The 21,138-nt window shown below is 38.3% G+C and overlaps 1 protein-coding gene across 3 annotated transcripts in view; it reads left to right on the top strand.

Moving 5' to 3' along the window:
* Window positions 1–15,978, top strand: part of ubp1 (upstream binding protein 1) — a 32,293-nt gene extending 16,315 nt beyond the window's left edge. The window contains exons 2-16 of one of the 3 annotated variants that reach the window (XM_063013542.1): window positions 4,430–4,587; window positions 4,674–4,750; window positions 5,966–6,071; window positions 6,160–6,266; window positions 6,567–6,719; window positions 6,802–6,912; window positions 6,998–7,111; window positions 8,488–8,594; window positions 10,232–10,283; window positions 10,383–10,476; window positions 10,571–10,661; window positions 10,750–10,871; window positions 11,942–12,084; window positions 12,605–12,656; window positions 12,765–15,978. In XM_063013542.1, coding sequence (XP_062869612.1) covers window positions 4,430–4,587; window positions 4,674–4,750; window positions 5,966–6,071; window positions 6,160–6,266; window positions 6,567–6,719; window positions 6,802–6,912; window positions 6,998–7,111; window positions 8,488–8,594; window positions 10,232–10,283; window positions 10,383–10,476; window positions 10,571–10,661; window positions 10,750–10,871; window positions 11,942–12,084; window positions 12,605–12,656; window positions 12,765–12,802 — 1,525 coding nt within the window. In that variant the 3' untranslated portion in view covers window positions 12,803–15,978. Of the gene's footprint in view, window positions 1–4,429; window positions 4,588–4,673; window positions 4,751–5,965; window positions 6,072–6,159; window positions 6,267–6,566; window positions 6,720–6,801; window positions 6,913–6,997; window positions 7,112–8,487; window positions 8,595–10,231; window positions 10,284–10,382; window positions 10,477–10,570; window positions 10,662–10,749; window positions 10,872–11,577; window positions 12,085–12,604; window positions 12,657–12,764 lie in introns of those variants that run through there. The other 2 variants (XM_063013544.1, XM_063013543.1) reach the window with 2 other exon arrangements.
* Window positions 15,979–21,138: the final 5,160 nt, after the last annotated feature.

Genomic DNA, 21,138 nt, shown 5'->3' with positions numbered 1-21,138 from the left:
GCTGTTTCTCAGTCACGTTTCTCTCGGTCTCGCTTTCAGTATAAATAGTTTCTCTTTTACGCTTTTTTCTGTGCTGCTCTCAGTTTCGCTTCTCTCAGTTTTTCTCTCGACTCAAAATTTTTCTGAAGTTAGACCTTTGGCCCTGTTTTGACGGGTGGGCGGGACCTCGTCACTCATTGGCTGCTAGAGATAAGCAAGTGTACGTTTATATTCTTGTGTTGCCAGATTGGGAGGATTTTATTTTAAACTTGGGGGGTTTCAAGGAACACAGCATTGCAAATAAAAATGTTTTAAATGTCACTAAGTGTATAATAACTAATCTGTAAGATATCAGCAGTTTATTAGTATAATGTTCTTTATGAGCACGCATTGGTGGTTTTCCATGCATTTTGGTGGGTTTTGAAATACGTTTTAACACTGTAGCAATCTGGCAACCCCGATCACAACACAGTTTGGACATTTGCTGGAGCAGCGTATTTGAGGTAAGTTTTCAGTTTATTGTAATATTTAAATGCTAATAAAATATATGTTTGAAATATTGCCAACCCTATGTTTAGTTTAATTACTTGGCTTTAGCTTACTTTGCTAACTACAGCGGATATAAGACTTTATCTCAGGGAACGTTTGTTAATTATTATTTATTTCCAATGTTTTAACCATAATTAGTTTATTAATGTCTCTTTTTTATCCTTTATTAACAGTGTGGAACCAGCATGGTGCGGTATTTGCAGCAATATGAACAGAGGAATTCATTCCCGTTTGTATGATCCTTTAGAGCAGCGTCTCTTATCCAAACATCTACAAATAATCTGTGGGCTGTAATCAGAGAAACGCATCTAACTCTTAGTGTAAATAAATAAATAAATAAATGTAAATAATATATTAATCTGTCTGATTTTATTTTCAAATATAGTTTTTTTTGTGTATCCATATACATTGTTGTACTTAATATTTTTTATATTTATTCAAAATAATAAAAAACACAAAAAATCTTTGTGCTGACTATTATTATTGTTATTATTATTATTATTATTATTAGAAGCAGCAACAGTAGCAGTATTAGTGTTATTATTTACATATCAGCATCAGTAAACAATGCATTGGTGTAAACAACATTCATGGTGAAATTAACCCAGCATTGGGTAAAAAGATCCTTATAGTTGGGTTGTTGAAACAAACCAGCACAATGGTTACATTACATAACAAAACAAGTTGTGTTTAAATAACCCAGCGTGTGTTCTGTCCGATATTTACAGCACTGGGTTGCCAAATAAGCATTTTTAGAGTGCAGTTGCAAGTTTGCAAGATCACAAAGTTGTAAAAACCCTTTCCTGACTTCTGCTTGCTAAATGAAAATTCAGACAACATTCAGTCTCCTTCAGAGGAGTTGGAACTATTTCAGGCTGCCGGATTAAGGAGACGAAGGATGTCTGTAGGATGTACTCGGTGAGCGGTGCTTATCTCTAGCAGCCAATGAGTGACGAGATCCCGCCCGTCCGTTAAAATAGTGTTCTGGCAGGGCTTGTTTCCAGCAGCCAATGAGTGACAAGGGCTGTGTCCGGAATCGCATACTTAGAGACTCATTACAAACCCCACTCGCCAAACTTTTGGATATTTATCGTGTTTTTGTTATTAATTCGTCTTTAAAATGTTTTATTTTATTTATCTTACTTACACTTGTAAACAGAGGACCGCTATCTTTCTTGTTTCTTATTACGCTTCGAACGCCTACACAGCTCCAGTTGCATTATGGGATACATTAACGGACCGCAAGTGTGCATCGCTTGCATACTCAAACATGGCTGCCCAATAAGTAGGTCATCCGGGTACTTCTCGCGTACCTCTTTGTGTATAATATGTATTCGGACATACTAACCGCTCTCGCGTACTCATTTCGCGTACTATTGAGTATGGAAGTATGCGATTCCGGACGCAGCCAAAGTCCTGCCCACCCGTCCTGCCCAGAGCCGTAGATAGAGAGGCTGCGTCCGGAATCGCATACTTAGAGTATGTACTAGATTGGAGAAAGTATGCACTACTCTGCAGGTAAAAAAGTACATACTTCCAGTACAGAAGTATGCAGTATGCACACAACACAGCTACGTACTACATCCGCCATCTTTCCAACGTCAAGTGATGACGTGGGACGTGATGACGTAATATCACCATGGTTACAGACTCATTACAAACCCCACTCGCCAAACTTTTGGATATTTATCGTGTTTTTGTTATTAATTCGTCTTTAAAATGTTTTATTTTATTTATCTTACTTACACTTGTGAACAGAGGACTCTGTTTTCCGCTATCTTTCTTGTTTCTTATTACGCTTCGAACGCCTACGCAGCTCCAGTTGCATTATGGGATACATTAACGGACCGCAAGTGTGCATCGCTTGCATACTCAAACATGGCTGCCCAATAAGTAGGTCATCCGGGTACTTCTCACGTACCTCTTTGTGTATAATATGTATTCGGACATACTAACCGCTCTCGCGTACTCATTTCGCGTACTATTGAGTATGGAAGTATGCGATTCCGGACGCAGCCAAAGAGTTGCGACACTCCTTGATCTCGCCGCTACGCGGTCACGTGTTTCATGTAACCCTCAATAGTTCCAAACAAACCCGGCGCTGTCATGTTCTCATATGGGACAGGCAGCAGTGAATGAAATATTAAACATTAAATAATAAACATTTGTACAATTTCTGGGTATTTTCAACTGCCTTTACATTTACTGCATCTGCTTTAATGTCAATTTGGTATATAAAGTGGAAGATTGATGTTTATAATGACTTGTTAATAGGTCGTTCTTGTTAACACACAGTACATTATATCAGCATACATTACATAATGCGATATCATTAAGTAGTAGAGACAATATACAGATAAAAGTTTTTTTATGTTTTGTTTTTTACATAAACTAATCTCCCTTCACTTTCCTGAGGATTCATAATAATAATCATTTTGGCTAAACACTAAGTCATGTGCTGGATTCATAATAATAATCATTTTGGCTAAACACTCATGTCACTTAGTCATGTGCTGGATTGATAAGGTTTACCTGCACTGAATGAACAGATTGATAAACACACTACCGTACCTTTAAGGTACAGGAAATAGCATTCATTCATCTCTTATTTCATAAGTGATTAATAATTGATTCCTACATGTAATACATTAATGAATTCATTATGAATATGCACAAGTTCATTTTGTCTAATGTAAGTGGTGGACAAGGTACGGAAACAATGTACAGTAGTTGAGTTAAAGTAGAGATAAACAAGGTAACATATTACTCCAGTAAAAGTAGTAGTAAAAGTAAAATACTCTTTACCTCCACTACAGTACTAAACTAAATTTACCTTCAAATGTACTTAAGTATGAAAGTAAAAGTATAATGATTTATTGTGGTTCTAATGTTTTATGATCATTTCTGTAACAAGTCTCTTGATTAATCAACTCATTTTAGGTGAAAAGACTCGTGTGTCATTAATTAAGCTAAACTGACTAAGCTAAATTCAGTTATACCTATTAATTAAGATAAACATGTAACATTTAGTGCTGAGCAAATGCTAAACAATAACAGTATTAAGTATATTAATGACATCAAATTCATAATTTTTTTAAAACAAAGCAACATACAGCTAAAAATGCTTGCTAAGTAGTGAAAATGAATGGGGCTCTATGGGTTGTTTGGAACTTTTCAGAGCTCCACAACCCGGAAGCTGCGCAGAAAAATGTCCCGCCCCCGTTACAACGGTTCCCTATGGGAGTGTCGCCACTCTGTTCTCTCTACCGCTCTGGTCCTGCCCACCCGTCAAAAAGTCTAACTTGAGCAAAAATTTTGAGTCGAGAGAAAAACTGAGAGAAGCGTAACTGAGAGCAGCACAGAAAAAAGCGCAAGCGAGAAACTTTTTATACTAAAAGCGAGACCGAGAGAAACCTGACTGAGAAACAGCGCAGCCAAAAGCGTAAAACAGACTATTTATAAATGTAAAATACAAAATAAACACAAAATCTGCTCTTTAGGTTTTCAAAATCTGCTTTTTGGTTCTTTTTGGTTCTCAATACTTTTGGCCCTATTTTGATCATAGTGCACTGTGTGAACAGTATTATCTAGTTCTTATCTAGACAATATCTAGAAAATACAAGTATCGGTTTGAGACTCGGTATCGGATCGGGATCAAAATTAAAGATCGGGATCGGGAACAAAAAACATAATCGGGACATCCCTACTCAGCAGGCAGAATTTGTCAGAATGTTGTTGTAACGATTGTGTGTTGGAAATAAAAAACATTTAATTGATTGTGGTGCAGCTACTGCCAACACTAAAAAAAAAAAAAAAGCATGACAGTTCATGTCAGAGCAGTAATTGTACTCTTCTCTTTTTTCCTCTCTCATTGTCTTCCACTCTGTTTTTCTCCCACCAGTGATGTGCTGGCTCTGCCCATCTTCAAGCAGGAGGACGGGAGCGTATCCGTACCAGTCGAGTCTGAGAGTAAGAATCCACCATTTCAGTACGTGCTCTGTGCTGCTACCTCTCCTGCTGTTAAACTACAGGAGGAGACGCTCACCTACCTTAACCAAGGTACTGAATTCAGCCTATGTGCAATAAAAGTCCGGCCCTGCAGATTTTGTTGATGATCACTCATGTACCATCCTATGTCCATTTAGGTCAGTCTTATGAGATACGGCTGCTAGATAACAGAAAGATGGAGGAAATGCCAGAACTCAATGACAAGACTGTAAAGGTGAGGTTTTGTGAGTACGCTTTGAGACCTGTCTATGACTAAAAGTTACAGTCATAAGTTTACTCAGAAACTCTTATTTTTTTGAATGTGTTTGGAATTTAAGTCATTTTTAAGTTTATTGTGTAATTTCCAAAAATCTAACAAAATCTGCAAATTAACAAGGAGATTAATTTGGTGGTCATAAAGCTTTATTATGCTGTTTAACTTTATGTTTAAGTACAGCTATTGAAATCTATGCGTATATACAAATAGGGTAGGTTTGACTGCATCAATTACACTGTAAAAACTTAAAGACGCATTCACAAATCAGCAGTTATTATGGTTAGATTTAATCCAAACGACAGATCTGGCATTAATTAAATAGCTAGCTGAAAAGAAGCTATTACTGTTCACAGTCAAGTGAGCTTTACTTTCCCACAGGCTTAGAGAAAAGCCCCCATTTCGAAATTAGCACATTAAATCCTGACTGAAGTTTGTAGATAATTACAAAGAGAAAGCCTTTTGAAGGATTGTTTTGTGTTCAAATGAAACAAACGTGGTGATTTATTGCCTCAAAAAATGGAAGAGTTTTGCTTCAGTTTGTTCGAGTGCAGTTGTACACATGCATCTCTGTGCTTCCTTTTTCACCAGTGGGTTTTTGGAAGACCATGATTGCTACTTGTGTGAAATATAACCAGTCAATTTTAATTAAAATGGGCACTCTGGTGCCAGTGCGCTAAAACAATTTCATCCGCCATGATCTTAAGCTATCAATTTTGGATCTTAGATATGATTGGCTCTGTCTGAGGGAGGGCGGGTTGAAGGGATTCCTCATTGCTGCTGTAATTGCAGCCTCTGCTGGCTGGTTGATGGTGCTTGCAGAGAGACGGGGAATAATATACATCACAGTGTATGACTGTCTGTACACATTACTGATTCCTGTGTGATAGAATAGAATGCCTTTATTTGTCATATATGCATATATACGTACGTTCACGTATAGTACAACAAAATTTTTTCTTTGCGTATCCCAGCTTGTTTGGATGCTGGGGTCAGAGTGCAGGGTCTGCCATCATACGGCACCCCTGGAGCAAACAGGGTTAAGGGCCTTGCTCAAGGGCACAACAGTGGCTGCATAGAGAAAAAGTAAAAAAAAAATGCTAAAAATCAAATAAAAAAAATTAATTAATCTAATTTACATATTTTTACAATGCTTGTGTGTGTGTTTGTGTGTAGAGCATAGTAAGAGTTGTATTTCATGACCGGAGGCTGCAGTACATGGAGCATCAGCAACTGGAGGGGTGGAAGTGGAATCGTCCTGGCGACCGTCTCCTTGACATCGGTACACCTTTAGAGCCTGTTGACAGTGTTGTGAATTTAAATAGGCTGTTAAAGCACTTCTCATGTTGTGTGTTTTGTAATTGGTGTAGATATCCCGATGTGTGTGGGTATTACTGAACCCCACACCAATCCCTCCCAACTTAATGCTGCTGAGTTTCTGTGGGACGTCTCTAAACATGCTTCTGTATTTGTACAGGTAAGAGATGCATTACACAACACATCAAGGCTGCACAATTCATAGATTTTAATTGTATGATGACCTAGACAAAATATTTGGAAATATTGGGTACAAAGTGGGAATACACCCTGCATAGAGCTCCAGTATCTATAGCCAGGCACCACCAACTAATCTATTCACTCACTCTGAATATACTGGCACAATGTAAATATAAATGAAATACTTCCAGCTTGTTGGTGTGCTGAGTTTTATAATTGCTGATCAATTTGATGACAATAATGAGCTTTGCAGAGTAAATGTGTGCTATTTGGTTGTAAGGTGCACTGTATAAGCACTGAGTTTACACCGAGGAAGCATGGTGGAGAGAAGGGCGTACCGTTCCGCATCCAAATCGACACCTTCGCACAGGACGAGAGTGCAGAGTACACGGAGCACATGCACTCTGCTAGCTGCCAGATCAAAGTGTTCAAGGTAACAGACTCTACAGTGTTGTCAGTTTTTGGGTCAGGAAACACATGAGAATAACTCTGTGTCTGCACCTCTGTATGTCTAGCCAAAGGGCGCAGACCGGAAGCAGAAAACAGACCGAGAGAAGATGGAAAAAAGAAATGCTCAGGAAAAGGAGAAATATCAGCCCTCTTATGATACCACTATCCTATCAGAGGCAAGTTTGCTGTATGCTTATGTATGTAAATGTTTGATTTCTGTGCTGTGTGACTGATTGTGTGTGTGCGTGTGCATGTGTATAGGCTCGTCTGGAGCCGGTGATAGAGGAGGCTGTGGAGCATGAGCTAAAAAAGTCCAGTAAGCGCACTCTCCCTGCAGACTGTGGTGACTCAACTGCTAAGAGCAAGAGAGGCAGTGTAAGCACACCCACAGTAAACACATGCTTCCTCAATGAACCTCTAGATGAAACTGTTGTTGCCTTTCTTGCCTTTCTTTTTGTGTTTTGCTTAATGATGTCTGAACATAGTGCATTTTTCTATTCATAGAGGACTGGTGAATAGTTTTTTTTTTTTTTTTTTTTTTTCATTTCTCAATAAAAGCCTCATGTTTTTTCACAAAATAAAAAGCATATAATTGATTGTGTAGACCTGCTGGTAATGCTAAACTGAACTCAATAATTAGGCCATACATTATCTGTTGACTATATAGTATATGTGTATTCTTTACTTTATGGATTATGCTGGTGTTCCCCTAAAATATTGCTATGTTTCAGACGTAAGTCTTCATTTTTCGATTAACCTCTCCTAAGACTTTGAGAGTGTGATTATGGGACTTTGTGTCAATTCAGTAAAAGAGCATTAGGGCCTTCCTTAAACTGTTGCTACAAAGTTGGAAGCATATAATTTCCTTTATATAATTGATTTATTACACTTGATAGCAATTGTTGTGGCTGAAGCATGAATTCAGCCCAATACTTGTTCATATAGTGTATAATAAAGTATGTTTAACATTTTATTTATAAAAAAAGTGGACACCAATATATCTTACAGTATGGTAGTTCCAAGAAAGATGATGCACCACCAGGTAGTGGGAATGAGATTTCCAAGACCTTGAACCAAGTGACACCAGTGGGAGTATTGTCTAGATGTTTCAGGCATATGGCACAGCAGCAAACCTGCCTGGTCATGGGAGAAAGCCCAAAACTTCATCCAGAGGCCTTAGTGGGCCTTGTTCACTGCAGGAGCAAGATAATTAAGCTTGGTTATATCTCAGTCTTTAGATTTAAATCCTATAGGAAATATTTGGTGTGATTAAAGGACAGCAGTTGCAGCCATCAAACCTTAATGAACTTGATTTTGCTCAAGAATAATAGATGAAAATTCCACAAGACAGGCTTTAAAAGCTTGGTATCACTTGGTATCACCAAAATCACAATAGAGGTTAAGGCAAAATGATGTTCCAAGTACTGCTGCTGGGGATTAAATAATAGTGCACATAGACATTTGTAAGGGAACTAGATGTTTTTCAGTAACATGCAAAATTATATTTGCATATATTCACAGATCACAGTATGTCTATGAGTCCAGGAGTACAATTAGTCCTTTTGTCTGAGTGTGAGGGGTGGGATGATTTTCTTTTGTTATTTTGCTTTATAAATAGCAGATTATAGATTAACAACTTGCTACAAATATCAATTATGATGACATAAATTGTGTTTAGCTTAGTTTGTCATCTGGTTTAATTAATATTCTATTTTAATCTGGCTGTCTATCTCTGTTCTGTTTTTCTGTAGTGTTCACCTTGGCTTGATAATTCTTACATCAACCCAAACACGGCAGCTCCCCTAACTTTTACCTCCACCACACTTTCTTACAGCAGTAACAATGCAGTACCCGACAGGTAACCAAAAACACGGCCATCCAAGCATTTTAAATATATACAGTGGGGGAAATAAGTATTTGATCCCTTGCTGATTTTGTAAGTTTACCCCCTTACAAAGACTTGAACAGTCTATAATTTTTATGGAAGGTTTATTTGAACAGAGAGAGACAGAATATCAACAAAAAATCCAGAAAAAAACATAAAATAAAAGTTATAAATTAATTTGTATTTAATTAAGGGAAATAAGTATTTGATCCCCTACCAACCAGTAAGAATTCTGACCCTCACAGACCGGTTATGTGCCCATGTGGCACACAAATTAGTCCTGTCCCTGTATAAAAGACTCCTGTCACAGAATCAGTTTCTTCCGTTCAAATCTCTCTCTGAAATGATTCAGAGAAAGCTTGGGAGAATGTGATATGGTCAGATGAGACCAAAATTGAGCTCTTTGGCATCAACTCCACTCGCCGTGTTTGGAGGCAAAGAAATGTTCAACATTTCTCTGCTCCCAACTCCCTTGAGATCATTGACAAGCTCCTCCCGTGTAATTCTGGACTGACCTCACCTTTCTCAGAATCATTCTTACCCCACCAGGTGAGATCTTGCATGGAGCTCCAGAGTGAGGGTGATTGACTGTGATCTTGTATTTCTTCCATTTTCGAATTATCGCACCAACAGTGGTCTCTTTCTCACCAAGCTTGTAGCCCATTCCAGCCTTGTGCAGGTCTACAATCTTGTCCCTGACGTCCTTTGATAGCTCTTTGGTCTTGCCCATGGTGGTCGAGAGATTTGAACGGAAGAAACTGATTCTGTGACAGGAGTCTTTTATACAGGGACAGGACTAATTTGTGTGCCTCATGGGCCCATAACCGGTCTGTGGGGGTCAGAATTCTTGCTGGTTGGTAGGGGATCAAATACTTATTTCCCTTAATTAAATACATTTATAACTTTTATTTAATGTTTTTTTTCTGGATTTTTTGTTGATATTCTGTCTCTCTCTGTTAAAATAAACCTTCCATAAAAATTATAGACTGTTCAAGTCTTTGTAAGGGGGTAAACTTACAAAATCAGCAGGGGATCAAATACTTATTTCCCCCACTGTATACATATCAGCCATAACATTAAAACTGCCTCCTTGTTTCTACACTCACTGTCCATTTTAAAAACTCCAGCAGTGCTGCTGTGTCTGATCCACTCATACCGGCACAACAACCACTAACACACCACCACCATGTCAGTGTCACTGCAGTGCTAAAAATTATTTAACACCTAAATAATACCTGCTCTGTAGTGGTCCTGTGGGGGTTCTGACCATTGAAGAACAGGGTGAAAGCAGGCCAAAACAGTATGTAGAGAAACAGATGGACTACAGTCAGTAATTGTAGAACTACAAAGTGCTTCTATATGGTACGTGGAGCTGATAAAATGGACAGTGAGTGTAGAAACAAGGAGGTGGTTTTAATGTTATGGCTGATCAGTGTATATATAATTTTGATGTGTATATATGAAATAGTTTAATGTGATGCTAGCATTGAGTATGTTTCAGGAAGTCTAGTTACATATGTACTGTACATAAAACAACAGAATTAATCTAATACATAAAGTTCTATATGCTACATATCCAACAAGCATTTGTGGTTTTTTTTTAATCCTAGTGAATCCTCTTCACCTACACACCAAGGAGATACTAGCCATGTTTCTAATGAGGTCAGTTATACCACTGTCTTGCCTAGCAGAAGTGTTTTTCTTTTTTCATCAGTGTCATTAATAAACTTTTTTAGTTTCACCTCTGCTTTGTATCTGTAGTCTTTAAGCTCAGCAGCTTCCATGAAGGAGGTGCAACAGTGGCTTCTTAAAAACAGGTTTAACTCCTATAGCCGGCTATTTACACATTTCTCAGGTATTATCAGTTTTCTTACATTATCTTTTAAAATCTAGTTGTAATTACTGACGTGTAACATAATTAATGCCATTGTGTTTTGTGTGTTTGTTAGGTTCTGATTTGCTGAAACTGACTCGTGACGATTTGGTGCAAATCTGTGGGCCAGCCGATGGAATCCGACTCTACAATGCACTGAAATCAAAGTAAATTACCTCTAATCGGTGGTGTTTGTTAGTCGCCCTATGCTGCTGGTGTATACATTTGTTGTATTTTATGTGTGTGCATTTGCAGAGCAGTCATGCCTCGGCTGACGTTGTACGTGTGTCAGGACATGTCTCCATGTGGGAGCCCTCTCCTGGAGAGACGCTGTCTCAGCAAGAACGGAGACCATGGCAGTCCTACAACTATACATGGTGTGTGTTAACAGTAAAGCTCCCCTTTCATTCACAAAACATGGGACCATGCATGTTTTCTTGTAGCCTTGTACACACCATCAGTGTTCTTAGGGTCGTTTAAATGTTTTGACATGTTGATTGCTGTAATCCTTTTCTTGTTAGTAACAACAGCCTTTTAGTTCTCGTTAAATATATAGTGGTAACTTGGCTAAATAACTACATTTGGAGTCGCAGTAAATTAAGTACAATGCAATGTATCTTTTTTACCAAATAAATTTTTTTTTTTTTAATTTTATGTTCTAGGCGCAATGCAGTAACCAGTAGCAAACCATAACTCTTAATTCTCAACCCTCAGACCCCCCTTCCCTTGTCTAAAAAAAACTTACCCTAGTTTACTGTTTCCTTTTGTAAAGTACTGCAGAAGTTAAGAAACAAAAATGAAGATCACGGTTCAGCCTTAGAAATGCAACGTGGAAACAGTACTGTGTGGGCCGGGGTTCCAAACACATGACAGCCACACCCTCCTACCACACAAAACCAATCAAATTTTAAAATTAACATTCACATTTCACAATCAGCGATGGCCAGAAAAAATCACCTGGTACAGCAGGCGGAACTTGTCATAAAGTTAGCAATAACAGAGTTTGCCCATTAAAGGGAAGATATGAAATTTGAAAACTGCTTGGCCCTAATCATCACTAATCACCAACATTCTTTTCAACAGCAGCAGAGGCAGCAAAATTCTGCTCACTTTTATTTTAGGCCCTCTCTGATGGCAACAAGGGCCATGACAGTTCCCCTCTGGCAGTAACACACCTCAGACAGAACACCAATCCATCGCGGGGCCTCGAACATGCTCCTCTTCAGACTTAGCCAATCATGTCTGTATGTAGATGCCCGAACGGCCGATAGCAGTCCTGGGGGTTTGAACCCTGGATCTCAGTGATAATGGATTAGTGCAGTTTACCCCTGCATTACTTGAGTATCCTGTTTTACTTTTAAAAGCTTTAATACTTTTGTGCCTTTAAGTAACTTGATTACACTTTTTTGATGCAAATAGTAATTGAGTGTGATTGGCTGTGTTGTAGTTTATCATGCGCTGTACCTTGAAGAAATGACCGCCTGCGAGCTGACAAAGAAAATATCCAATGTGTTAAACCTCCCGCTAAGCCACATCGGTCAAGTCTACAAGCAGGGGCCTACGGAAATCCATATACTGCTCAGTGACCAGGTACAAACACACAAAACCATTACATTACCAAACAAAGCTGCACCATGATTTTTATACTGTTGTCAAACTAAGATATAAACTTTCACTTTTTGATTTTCAATTTACATTTTATTTATTGGGGGTCCTGTATGCACAGTTTGGAGCAAAGAGGTTGTCATATTAATCAGGGGCAGTATACCAGTGAACCAGAAAAGGGTCAAAATGTATGAACCTGTTAAACCCTGTGATCACTGCAGTTCAGCAAAACTAGGTACCTTGTGTAAGTGCAGATAAACAGTAGTTGTTGCAAACCCTCCACACATGTGGTCATGAAGTCATTGAGAATAACCCTGACAAATCTTTAAGGCTGGTTTATAATGTGACCGTAATGGCCTTTCAGTCCCTACAATCAAAAAGACTTACAAAATTAACAATATTGAGTAATTTTGATTGATTGGAATTGATTATACTAATTGTTGCAGTTTTGCAAGTGGAATCTCATTTTTAAATATTGATGGGATTTGTGCGGTCTGTGTTGCAGATGGTGTCTAACTTTCCAGACGAGACCTGCTTCATTGTTAGTATTTTAAAAGGTAAAAAGGTTTTTTTAATCTGCAGGTCACTTAACTTCATTACACACACACACACACACACACACACACTCGTACTAACCCTGTTTTTGTGCTTGTATTCCCTACCAGATGACACAAGTGACAGATTCCACCTGGTTCTGAAGTAGCTACAGAAGGTGAATAAATTGAAGATGAGGTCTCGAGGTTCCGAACTGCTGCCCTTGAGCACTAAATCTGCTCAGTCCATTCTTCTCGATTTCTCTCTTTCATATCTGATTTAAAAGAGAAAGCGAGCAGAGGTTTGCCAAGACCTCATGCCAGTTAGAATCAGACTTCAGTGGATACATTGTTTCATATTGAAAACACTCTACTTGATGAATCTTTTTGTGTGTAAAAAGAGGCAGGTTTTGTGCTGAAGCATCTATGTGATTCTAATGGGAGCGACTGAAGGATGGATAAAACAATCTGAACCTTTCTGCACGAGCAAGGTGTTCATGCACAGTTCTAAATGATAGGGTGGTTGTAAACTCTGACACACCAAACTGACTGCTGCCTGTAGTTTGTGTCTCCTCACTGTTGGCAGCTGGTTCTTGTTGACCCAGCACTGGAAGCTGGGGTCGTCTTTGGCTGTTCAGCCTAGTCTAGCACAGTACAAAAGCAACTGAAGTGTGCAGCAGGCACACATTTTTGGGCAACCAAATAACTAGGTTAGGTTAAATATTTCCTTACTTTCATGAAAATGGTAGCCAGGCTTATTTCTCCCAATATATACATTACCAGGCTAAATAATGTCCAAATAGTACAGAATTAGGAAAATATATACTTCTAAAAATAAATTTGCCCTTTTTTCTTCCAATTTAGTCACTGCCAGTTCCCTCTCATGAAAGCTGACAGTGTACTTCAGACTAAAAGCTTATTTTGGCATTAAGTACCAATATTTGTGTCATGAAATTGACAGCACCAGTGGGTCACCAAAGTATGTTTTAAAGATTTGTTTTGTTTGTTATATTACATTATTTGTTTTTCTTCTTTTTGTGAAGACAACAAATTCGGTCAGTATTTTGTGACTCGGTGCTTACTAGCCAATCAAACCAAAATGTCTATTTGAATCCAATACTATAGTGTAAAACAATGTCATTATAATAGCAAACACAGGCATGTGTTTTATGAAAAAGCCAATTACTGAGAAATAACATATATAAATGGTAGTTTTTATCCTTGGTTAAAGTTTTTTTTTTATTGTTGTTTCTTTTTATGAAAGTGTATGCCCTACACATATTTGTCATATAAATTATATAGTGATCACTTGTCCGATTGCACTCGTTTTGGTTCATTTGTGTTTACATTTATCTATTTGCTTATTACATTACTTATTATAATTTAAAAATACACATCCAGTTCTTCTTCTTTTAGTTGGGATGTTGGGACACTATCCCACCTTCTTGCAATTGGTGCCCCTCTTCATATACCAGCCAGCCCAAAAAAGCCAAGGGAATTCTCTTAGTTTTATAGTTTGCATTTCTCTGTCTGAAAGTCTGTCTGGAACAATTGTTTTGTTTACACATTTAAGTTTAAAGTTTTAATTAATTTAAAGTTTTGGGCAGCTCTGCAATGATAATGCACAGTTGCAACAACAAAATAGTAGCTCTGACATGCAAAAGTTTGGATACTACTACATTACTACAGATATCCACAAATAAGTCTTTCTTGCTTTAGGATTTCTTGCCCACTATTTTTTTGAGATATTCATGGGCTGTCCTGCATGCACTGTATGTTAAAGATTTTCCCACAAATTTCCTGTGTGGTATGGTTTGGATTGTTGCATTGTAATAACCAGTCTCTGTTCTTGTCTGCGTTGCATTTGCTTCCAGAATTTGATGAAATTCAGTGATACCTGTTTATTGTTCTACTTTTACCTTTATCATTCTACAGCACTCATTTCCAAAATGGCTTTGACTTACATGTTTTGCATTCTTCAGTTGTTAAATTTTGTATTGATGTCGACAAGGTTTTTCTTTTTATTACTTTTTAATGCAGATGTTTGTGCAAGCACTGCCTGGTAGAACAGTGCACCAACCCTTTCTTGTCAGCTAAACCCTCCTGTTTTTTTGCCTTTTTGGTGTCATGTTTACTTGATCTTGCAGGTCTTGCCTTAACGTTCACAATTTCTGCTCTATTTTGTAGTGTTTTATGTTTTTATACCATTTTGACTTTTTTTTTTAACCCAGACACTATGTGGATTGCAAACCTTTGCACTCAGTGGCGCGTGCATGCCATCTTTTGTGTTCAAGTAAAACATTTCCAAAAGTGTGTGAGGCTATGGGAGGCATTTCTCAGTTTGGTGTGTCATAGCTAAATAAAGGTGTCTTCACTTCACAGCTTAGTGATCACACAACCTTCACTTAACCATGTCTGGGCTGTTTGATTGCCACACATAGATGTCCATTACAATGGGACTGCAATTCTCTATTAGACCTTTTTTATTATTTTTGCGTGTGGAGTTTGAGGAGTGTTTGCATTGACTTAATTTATGATGCTGTTTGTCTGCAAATATGGAGACCAATCATCTCTGGGTGCCAATAGACTGTTTACTTGACCCTTTTAGTTAGTACGTTCATTTATAAGTGGCATTCGATTTAATCTTATTTTGATTGATTAATTAAATCAGGCAGTTTACTGCTGTTGTGATGATTTGATATGATATGCTTACTTGGTCAGTCAGTATCTGTAGCTGTACCATAATGCTGAGATTGACCCAATATCTAGAACAATATAGAAACACAAACATCTATAGTTCTTAATACTTCTGCCTCCTTGTCTTGAGATAAAGGTGGCACTTTTGTTTGGAGCCTCTACAAGTCGGTGTGTAAGTAAATTTCTGCAAGAATGCGTATCTTAGCTGAAGCCATTCACGACTGGCTTTGTGAGAATTGTTTGGTTTTTTACTTTGCTAGAGACTGATGTGGTTGGTTGTCTCAGTAGCTATGCATTGGGCAGCTATGTGTTGGCATGTACCGTGCATTTTTAACCACTAAAAGCATGAAGGGCATGAATTTTGCCCTCTCCTGATTCTGTTTTTTTTTTTAAATGACCAGGTCTGCACTATTAAAATATGGATATGTTGTTTAAAACAAGGTGTCTTTCCCCCTAAACAGGAAGTGAAATAGGTGATGACTCTGCATTCTCATCCTGTCAATCTCATGTCAACCGTTCTGTGTATTTCCATAATAACAGTTATAGTAGTTTTATATCACTGTGTCTGTAAGGAAGCCTCTGTTGTATTGGAGGATGCAGGTATGTGCACACTCCATGCCTGTACCAGAAATAAAATAATTTTAATATATCATGTTTCAGAGTGCTTTGAACATTCTGTTCTGTTTGTGTCAAAAGTTTACATGTAATTGTACTGTCATGTCAGTCTTAGAATTTAATTGACTTCTTTTTTGTGACTAAGGGTTGGGAACACAAATGTCGTTAATTAAAAAAAAAAGGTTAGAGTTTTTTTTTTTTGAATGTTGGGTCACAAATGCACATACAGCAAGTTGGATTATTAATTTAGTAGTGTTGGACAATGATACTCAAACTTTTCGAAGCTGAGGACCAATTTGCAGACAAAAGAAAATCTACGAACCCCTTGTATTTTTTGTATTAAAAAAAAAACATTTAAATGTTAGACATTAAACAAATGCATAATTATGTTCTTTTATGCCTTTATTACTTATTATTTTTATGTGAAGGACCTCATGGTTTCTGCTTGAATTTCACAAGAGTGAGATGTTAGCACTGTGCATTGCATCAAGGACTGCACCTTTTTTTTTCAATGTGCACGAAATTCATTGTTTTTAATATTTTTAGTGGAAGGAATTAGCATTTTGAATTAGTGCACAGTTATGACAAATAGATCCATATTTCACAGTTTTAGATATTGTCAATATGGCTTATTTTAATAACTTAAACAACACTTAACAATACCTTAAACTGATGACAATGATAAGTGTTGTGTGTACTCAACAGTGTCATTTATATTGGCTTATTTCACTGTTCATTCTGATCTAGGGGGAAATAAAACCCTAACACAACACCACACTTTGAGAACCACTGGTGTAGAAAGTTCTACTGTGGAATTTAACGGTCAAATGATTTCATTACTTGTTACTGATTATGATTTACTATAGCTTATATAAAAAGTGTAGAATTGCAGAACTTGTCCACCAGCATTAAATCATGCTGTAAGTTAAAATTTTCAAGTATTTAAAATTATTTGTCAGAAATATTGCATTTACAGTGGTGTTCAAAAAAATAGCAGTCCAACACCATTAACTTGATAAATCAATGTTTTTAGTAGAAATGCTATTTCTACATAGCAACAAATTTACTTGAAAGTGTAGTAGAGTAATGAAAACAAAACAAACCCAACAATTAGGACATGCATGCCACTCATTCTGAGTAATCGAAGCATTGATTGAAAGAGGGTTGATCAAAATAATAGCAGTGAGGAGTTCAATTGGTGAAGTCATTCATTCTGCAGAAGAATGGGTGTCAATTTTGGCCCTTATTTAAGGTAGGAGGGTGGCAAATGTTGCACAGGTTGGTCATAGCACATTTCCTTCTGAAATACTGGGTAAAATGGGTTGTTCCAGACATTGTTCTGATGAACAGAGTACTTTGATTAAAAAGTTGATTTTAGAGGGAAAAAACATACAGAGAAGTGCAGCAAATTATTGGCTGCTCATCTAAAATGATCTCAAATGCCTTAAAGTGACAACCAAAACCTGAAAGATGCAGAAGGAAGCATGGAACTACTGTTTGAATGGATCAAAGAATAGCCAGAATGGCAAAGGTTCAGCCAGTGATCACCTCCAGAAAGATCAAGGAACATCTGAAGTTCCCAGTGAGTACAGAAGATGATTAAGTGAAGCCAATTTAACAGCAAGAACTCCTTGCAAGGTCCCGTTGTTAAGAAAAAAAGACGTGTCCTGAATGGGTTCAAATTTCCCAAAGAACACATTAACTGGTCCAAAGAGAAATGGCTCAACATTATGTGGACTGGTGAAAGCAAAATTGTTCTTTTTGGGTCAAGTGGCCATAGACAGTATGTCAGATGACCCTCGAGCACTGAATTCGAGCCAAAGTACACTGTGAAGACTAAAGCATGGTGGTACAAAACTATGATATGAGGATGTTTTTCATACCATGGTGTTACGTCTATTTATCACATACGAGGGATCATGGATCAATTTAAATATATCAGAATACTTGAGGAGATCATGTTGCCCTATGTCGAAGAAGAAATGCCCTTAAAATGGGTGTTTTAACATGACAATGACCCAAAACATCTTGGTTACAGACAAACAAGATTGAGGTAATAGAGTGGCCAGCCCAATCCCCTGACTTCAATCCCATAGAGAACTTGTGTTCTGATATCTGAAACATGTTTTTTTGAGGCAAAACCCAAAATTGCAGAAGAACTGTGGAATGTCGTCTAATCATCCTGGACTGGAATACCTGTTCAGAGGTGCCAGAAGTTGGTCGACTCCATGCAACACAGATCTCGGAAACAATTGTTATGCCACTAAATATTAGTTCAGTAATTTAAAGTAAAGTAAAACCTCAAACATTTTCAGTTTATACAGTGTATCACAAAAGTGAGTACACCCCTCACATTTCTGCAGATATTTAAGTATATCTTTTCATGGGACAACACTGACAAAATGACACTTTGACACAATGAAAAGTAGTCTGTGTGCAGCTTATATAACAGTGTAAATTTATTCTTCCCTCAAAATAACTCAATATATAGCCATTAATGTCTAAACTACCGGCAACAAAAGTGAGTACACCCCTAAGAGACTACACCCCTAAATGTCCAAATTGAGCACTGCTTGTCATTTTCCCTCCAAAATGTCATGTGATTTGTTAGTGTTACTAGGTCTCAGGTGTGCATAGGGAGCAGGTGTGTTCAATTTAGTAGTACAGCTCTCACACTCTCTCATACTGGCCACTGAAAGTTCCAACATGGCACCTCATGGCAAAGAACTCTCTGAGGATCTTAAAAGACGAATTGTTGCGCTACATGAAGATGGCCAAGGCTACAAGAAGATTGCCAACACCCTGAAACTGAGCTGCAGCACAGTGGCCAAGATCATCCAGCGTTTTAAAAGAGCAGGGTCCACTCAGAACAGACCTCGCGTTGGTCGTCCAAAGAAGCTGAGTGCACGTGCTCAGCGTCACATCCAACTGCTGTCTTTGAAAGATAGGCGCAGGAGTGCTGTCAGCATTGCTGCAGAGATTGAAAAGGTGGGGGGTCAGCCTGTCAGTGCTCGGACCATACGCCGCACACTATATCAAATTGGTCTGCATGGCTGTCACCCCAGAAGGAAGCCTCTTCTGAAGTCTCTACACAAGAAAGCCCGCAAACAGTTTGCTGAAGACATGTCAACAAAGGACATGGATTACTGGAACCATGTCCTATGGTCTGATGAGACCAAGATTAATTTGTTTGGTTCAGATGGTCTCAAGCATGTGTGGCGGCAATCAGGTGAGGAGTACAAAGATAAGTGTGTCATGCCTACAGTCAAGCATGGTGGTGGGAATGCCATGGTCTGGGGCTGCATGAGTGCAGCAGGTGTTGGGGAGTTACATTTCATTGAGGGACACATGAACTCCAATATGTACTGTGAAATACTGAAGCAGAGCATGATCCCCTCCCTCCGGAAACTGGGTCGCAGGGCAGTGTTCCAGCATGATAATGACCCCAAACACACCTCTAAGACGACCACTGCTTTATTGAAGAGGCTGAGGGTAAAGGTGATGGACTGGCCAAGCATGTCTCCAGACCTAAACCCAATAGAACATCTTTGGGGCATCCTCAAGCGGAAGGTGGAGGAGCGCAAAGTCTCGAATATCCGCCAGCTCCGTGATGTCGTCATGGAGGAGTGGAAAAGCATTCCAGTGGCAACCTGTGAAGCTCTGGTAAACTCCATGCCCAGGAGAGTTAAGGCAGTTTTGGGAAATAATGGTGGCCACACAAAATATTGACACTTCAGGAACTTTCACTAAGGGGTGTACTCACTTTTGTTGCCGGTGGTTTAGACATTAATGGCTGTATATTGAGTTATTTTGAGGGAAGAATAAATTTACACTATTATATAAGCTGCACACAGACTACTTTTCATTGTGTCAAAGTGTCATTTTGTCAGTGTTGACCCATGAAAAGATATACTTAAATATCTGCAGAAATGTGAGGGGTGTACTCACTTTTGTGATACACTGTAGATACATTTTTTGAGTTTTTAAAGAAAAATGCTGGCACTGCTATTTTTTTGAACAGCCTAACATTCATTTTTCTTAACTTTCTGTAAAGGATTAACACAAACTGGCTAAATGTTGTTAATGTTTTGATTTAGAATTAAAAGTGTAGTATTTTCAGTGCATTTGCATTTATGGAAATAAAAGTTATTATAATGATTTTGTGCTTTATTCACTTTTTTAAAATCACTGCTATTTTTTTTAACACTACTGTAGGTAATGTTTTATGTAAAAAAAACCAAAAAAACATCCGTGTTAAGTAGAGAGTCTAAAGGCACAAAAATGAAAACCATATACACCAAATTGAGTTTTTAAAAAAGCTTCAACATTTAGACTTGATTATTTTCTTTTACTGCAGAGCTTCCACCCCTCTCAAATAATGTGCTTTTAGGGATGGGGGTGGAGGCATAAGAAAGGACAGTATAAAGCTGTTATTATTCATTTTCACTAACCAATTCTGGACAGGGTCATGGCACCGGACAGATGCCAATACAGTAAAAGGGTGTGTGCACTGCAGATCATTACGGTCTCACCTGTTCACAAGGTATATTTTTAAACAGAAATACACACATAAACATTCCATATTCTGGGCTTCTTCATTTTTAACCAGATCCTGGTTTTATCCTGATATATAGCCTTACAATCATACAACACAATGTCTTTCAGCTGGTGCACGCAGAAATCAGATCAGATGCACCTGTAAGGTTTACAGGTATGAGTGTGTGTGTGTGTGTGTGTTGTAGAAACGTCTGTACTAATGTGAAATGTTGCCAGTTGCTGTACACTGTGAGCCACTGTAACCACAAACAGTTTGTATTAGAGCTGTGGCTCTGCCATGCAACCACTGTCGGGCCCTTGAGCAAAGCCCTTAACCCTCTCGGCTCCTTGGGCGCCGTACAATGACTTACTTTGACTAGTATTCACGTTACTTGTCTTTTACTGTACTAGATTTGTGAAGAGACCGGGAACAGGTGGTTGTCACGTAGTGCTTGCTCCCTGGGTAATGCCATTACCCCCTGAGTATACAGCCATTAGGAATTGCCTGGAACCTGATATGGAGAGGGCAATAAAGAGTACTGGCAGCTTGTGTACTGTGCGTTTAAGGTACGCCTTAGAAGGATATGCCTTAGGCATCATCCAGCATCCTTTACACCTCTGTCCCTCTGTCACAGCTTCTTCCCGAGAGCTGTGGCCT

Source organism: Trichomycterus rosablanca, chromosome 2 (assembly GCF_030014385.1).
Source record: "Trichomycterus rosablanca isolate fTriRos1 chromosome 2, fTriRos1.hap1, whole genome shotgun sequence".
Taxonomy (NCBI): Eukaryota; Metazoa; Chordata; class Actinopteri; order Siluriformes; family Trichomycteridae; genus Trichomycterus; species Trichomycterus rosablanca.
This window is presented reverse-complemented; position numbering and strand designations above follow the sequence as displayed.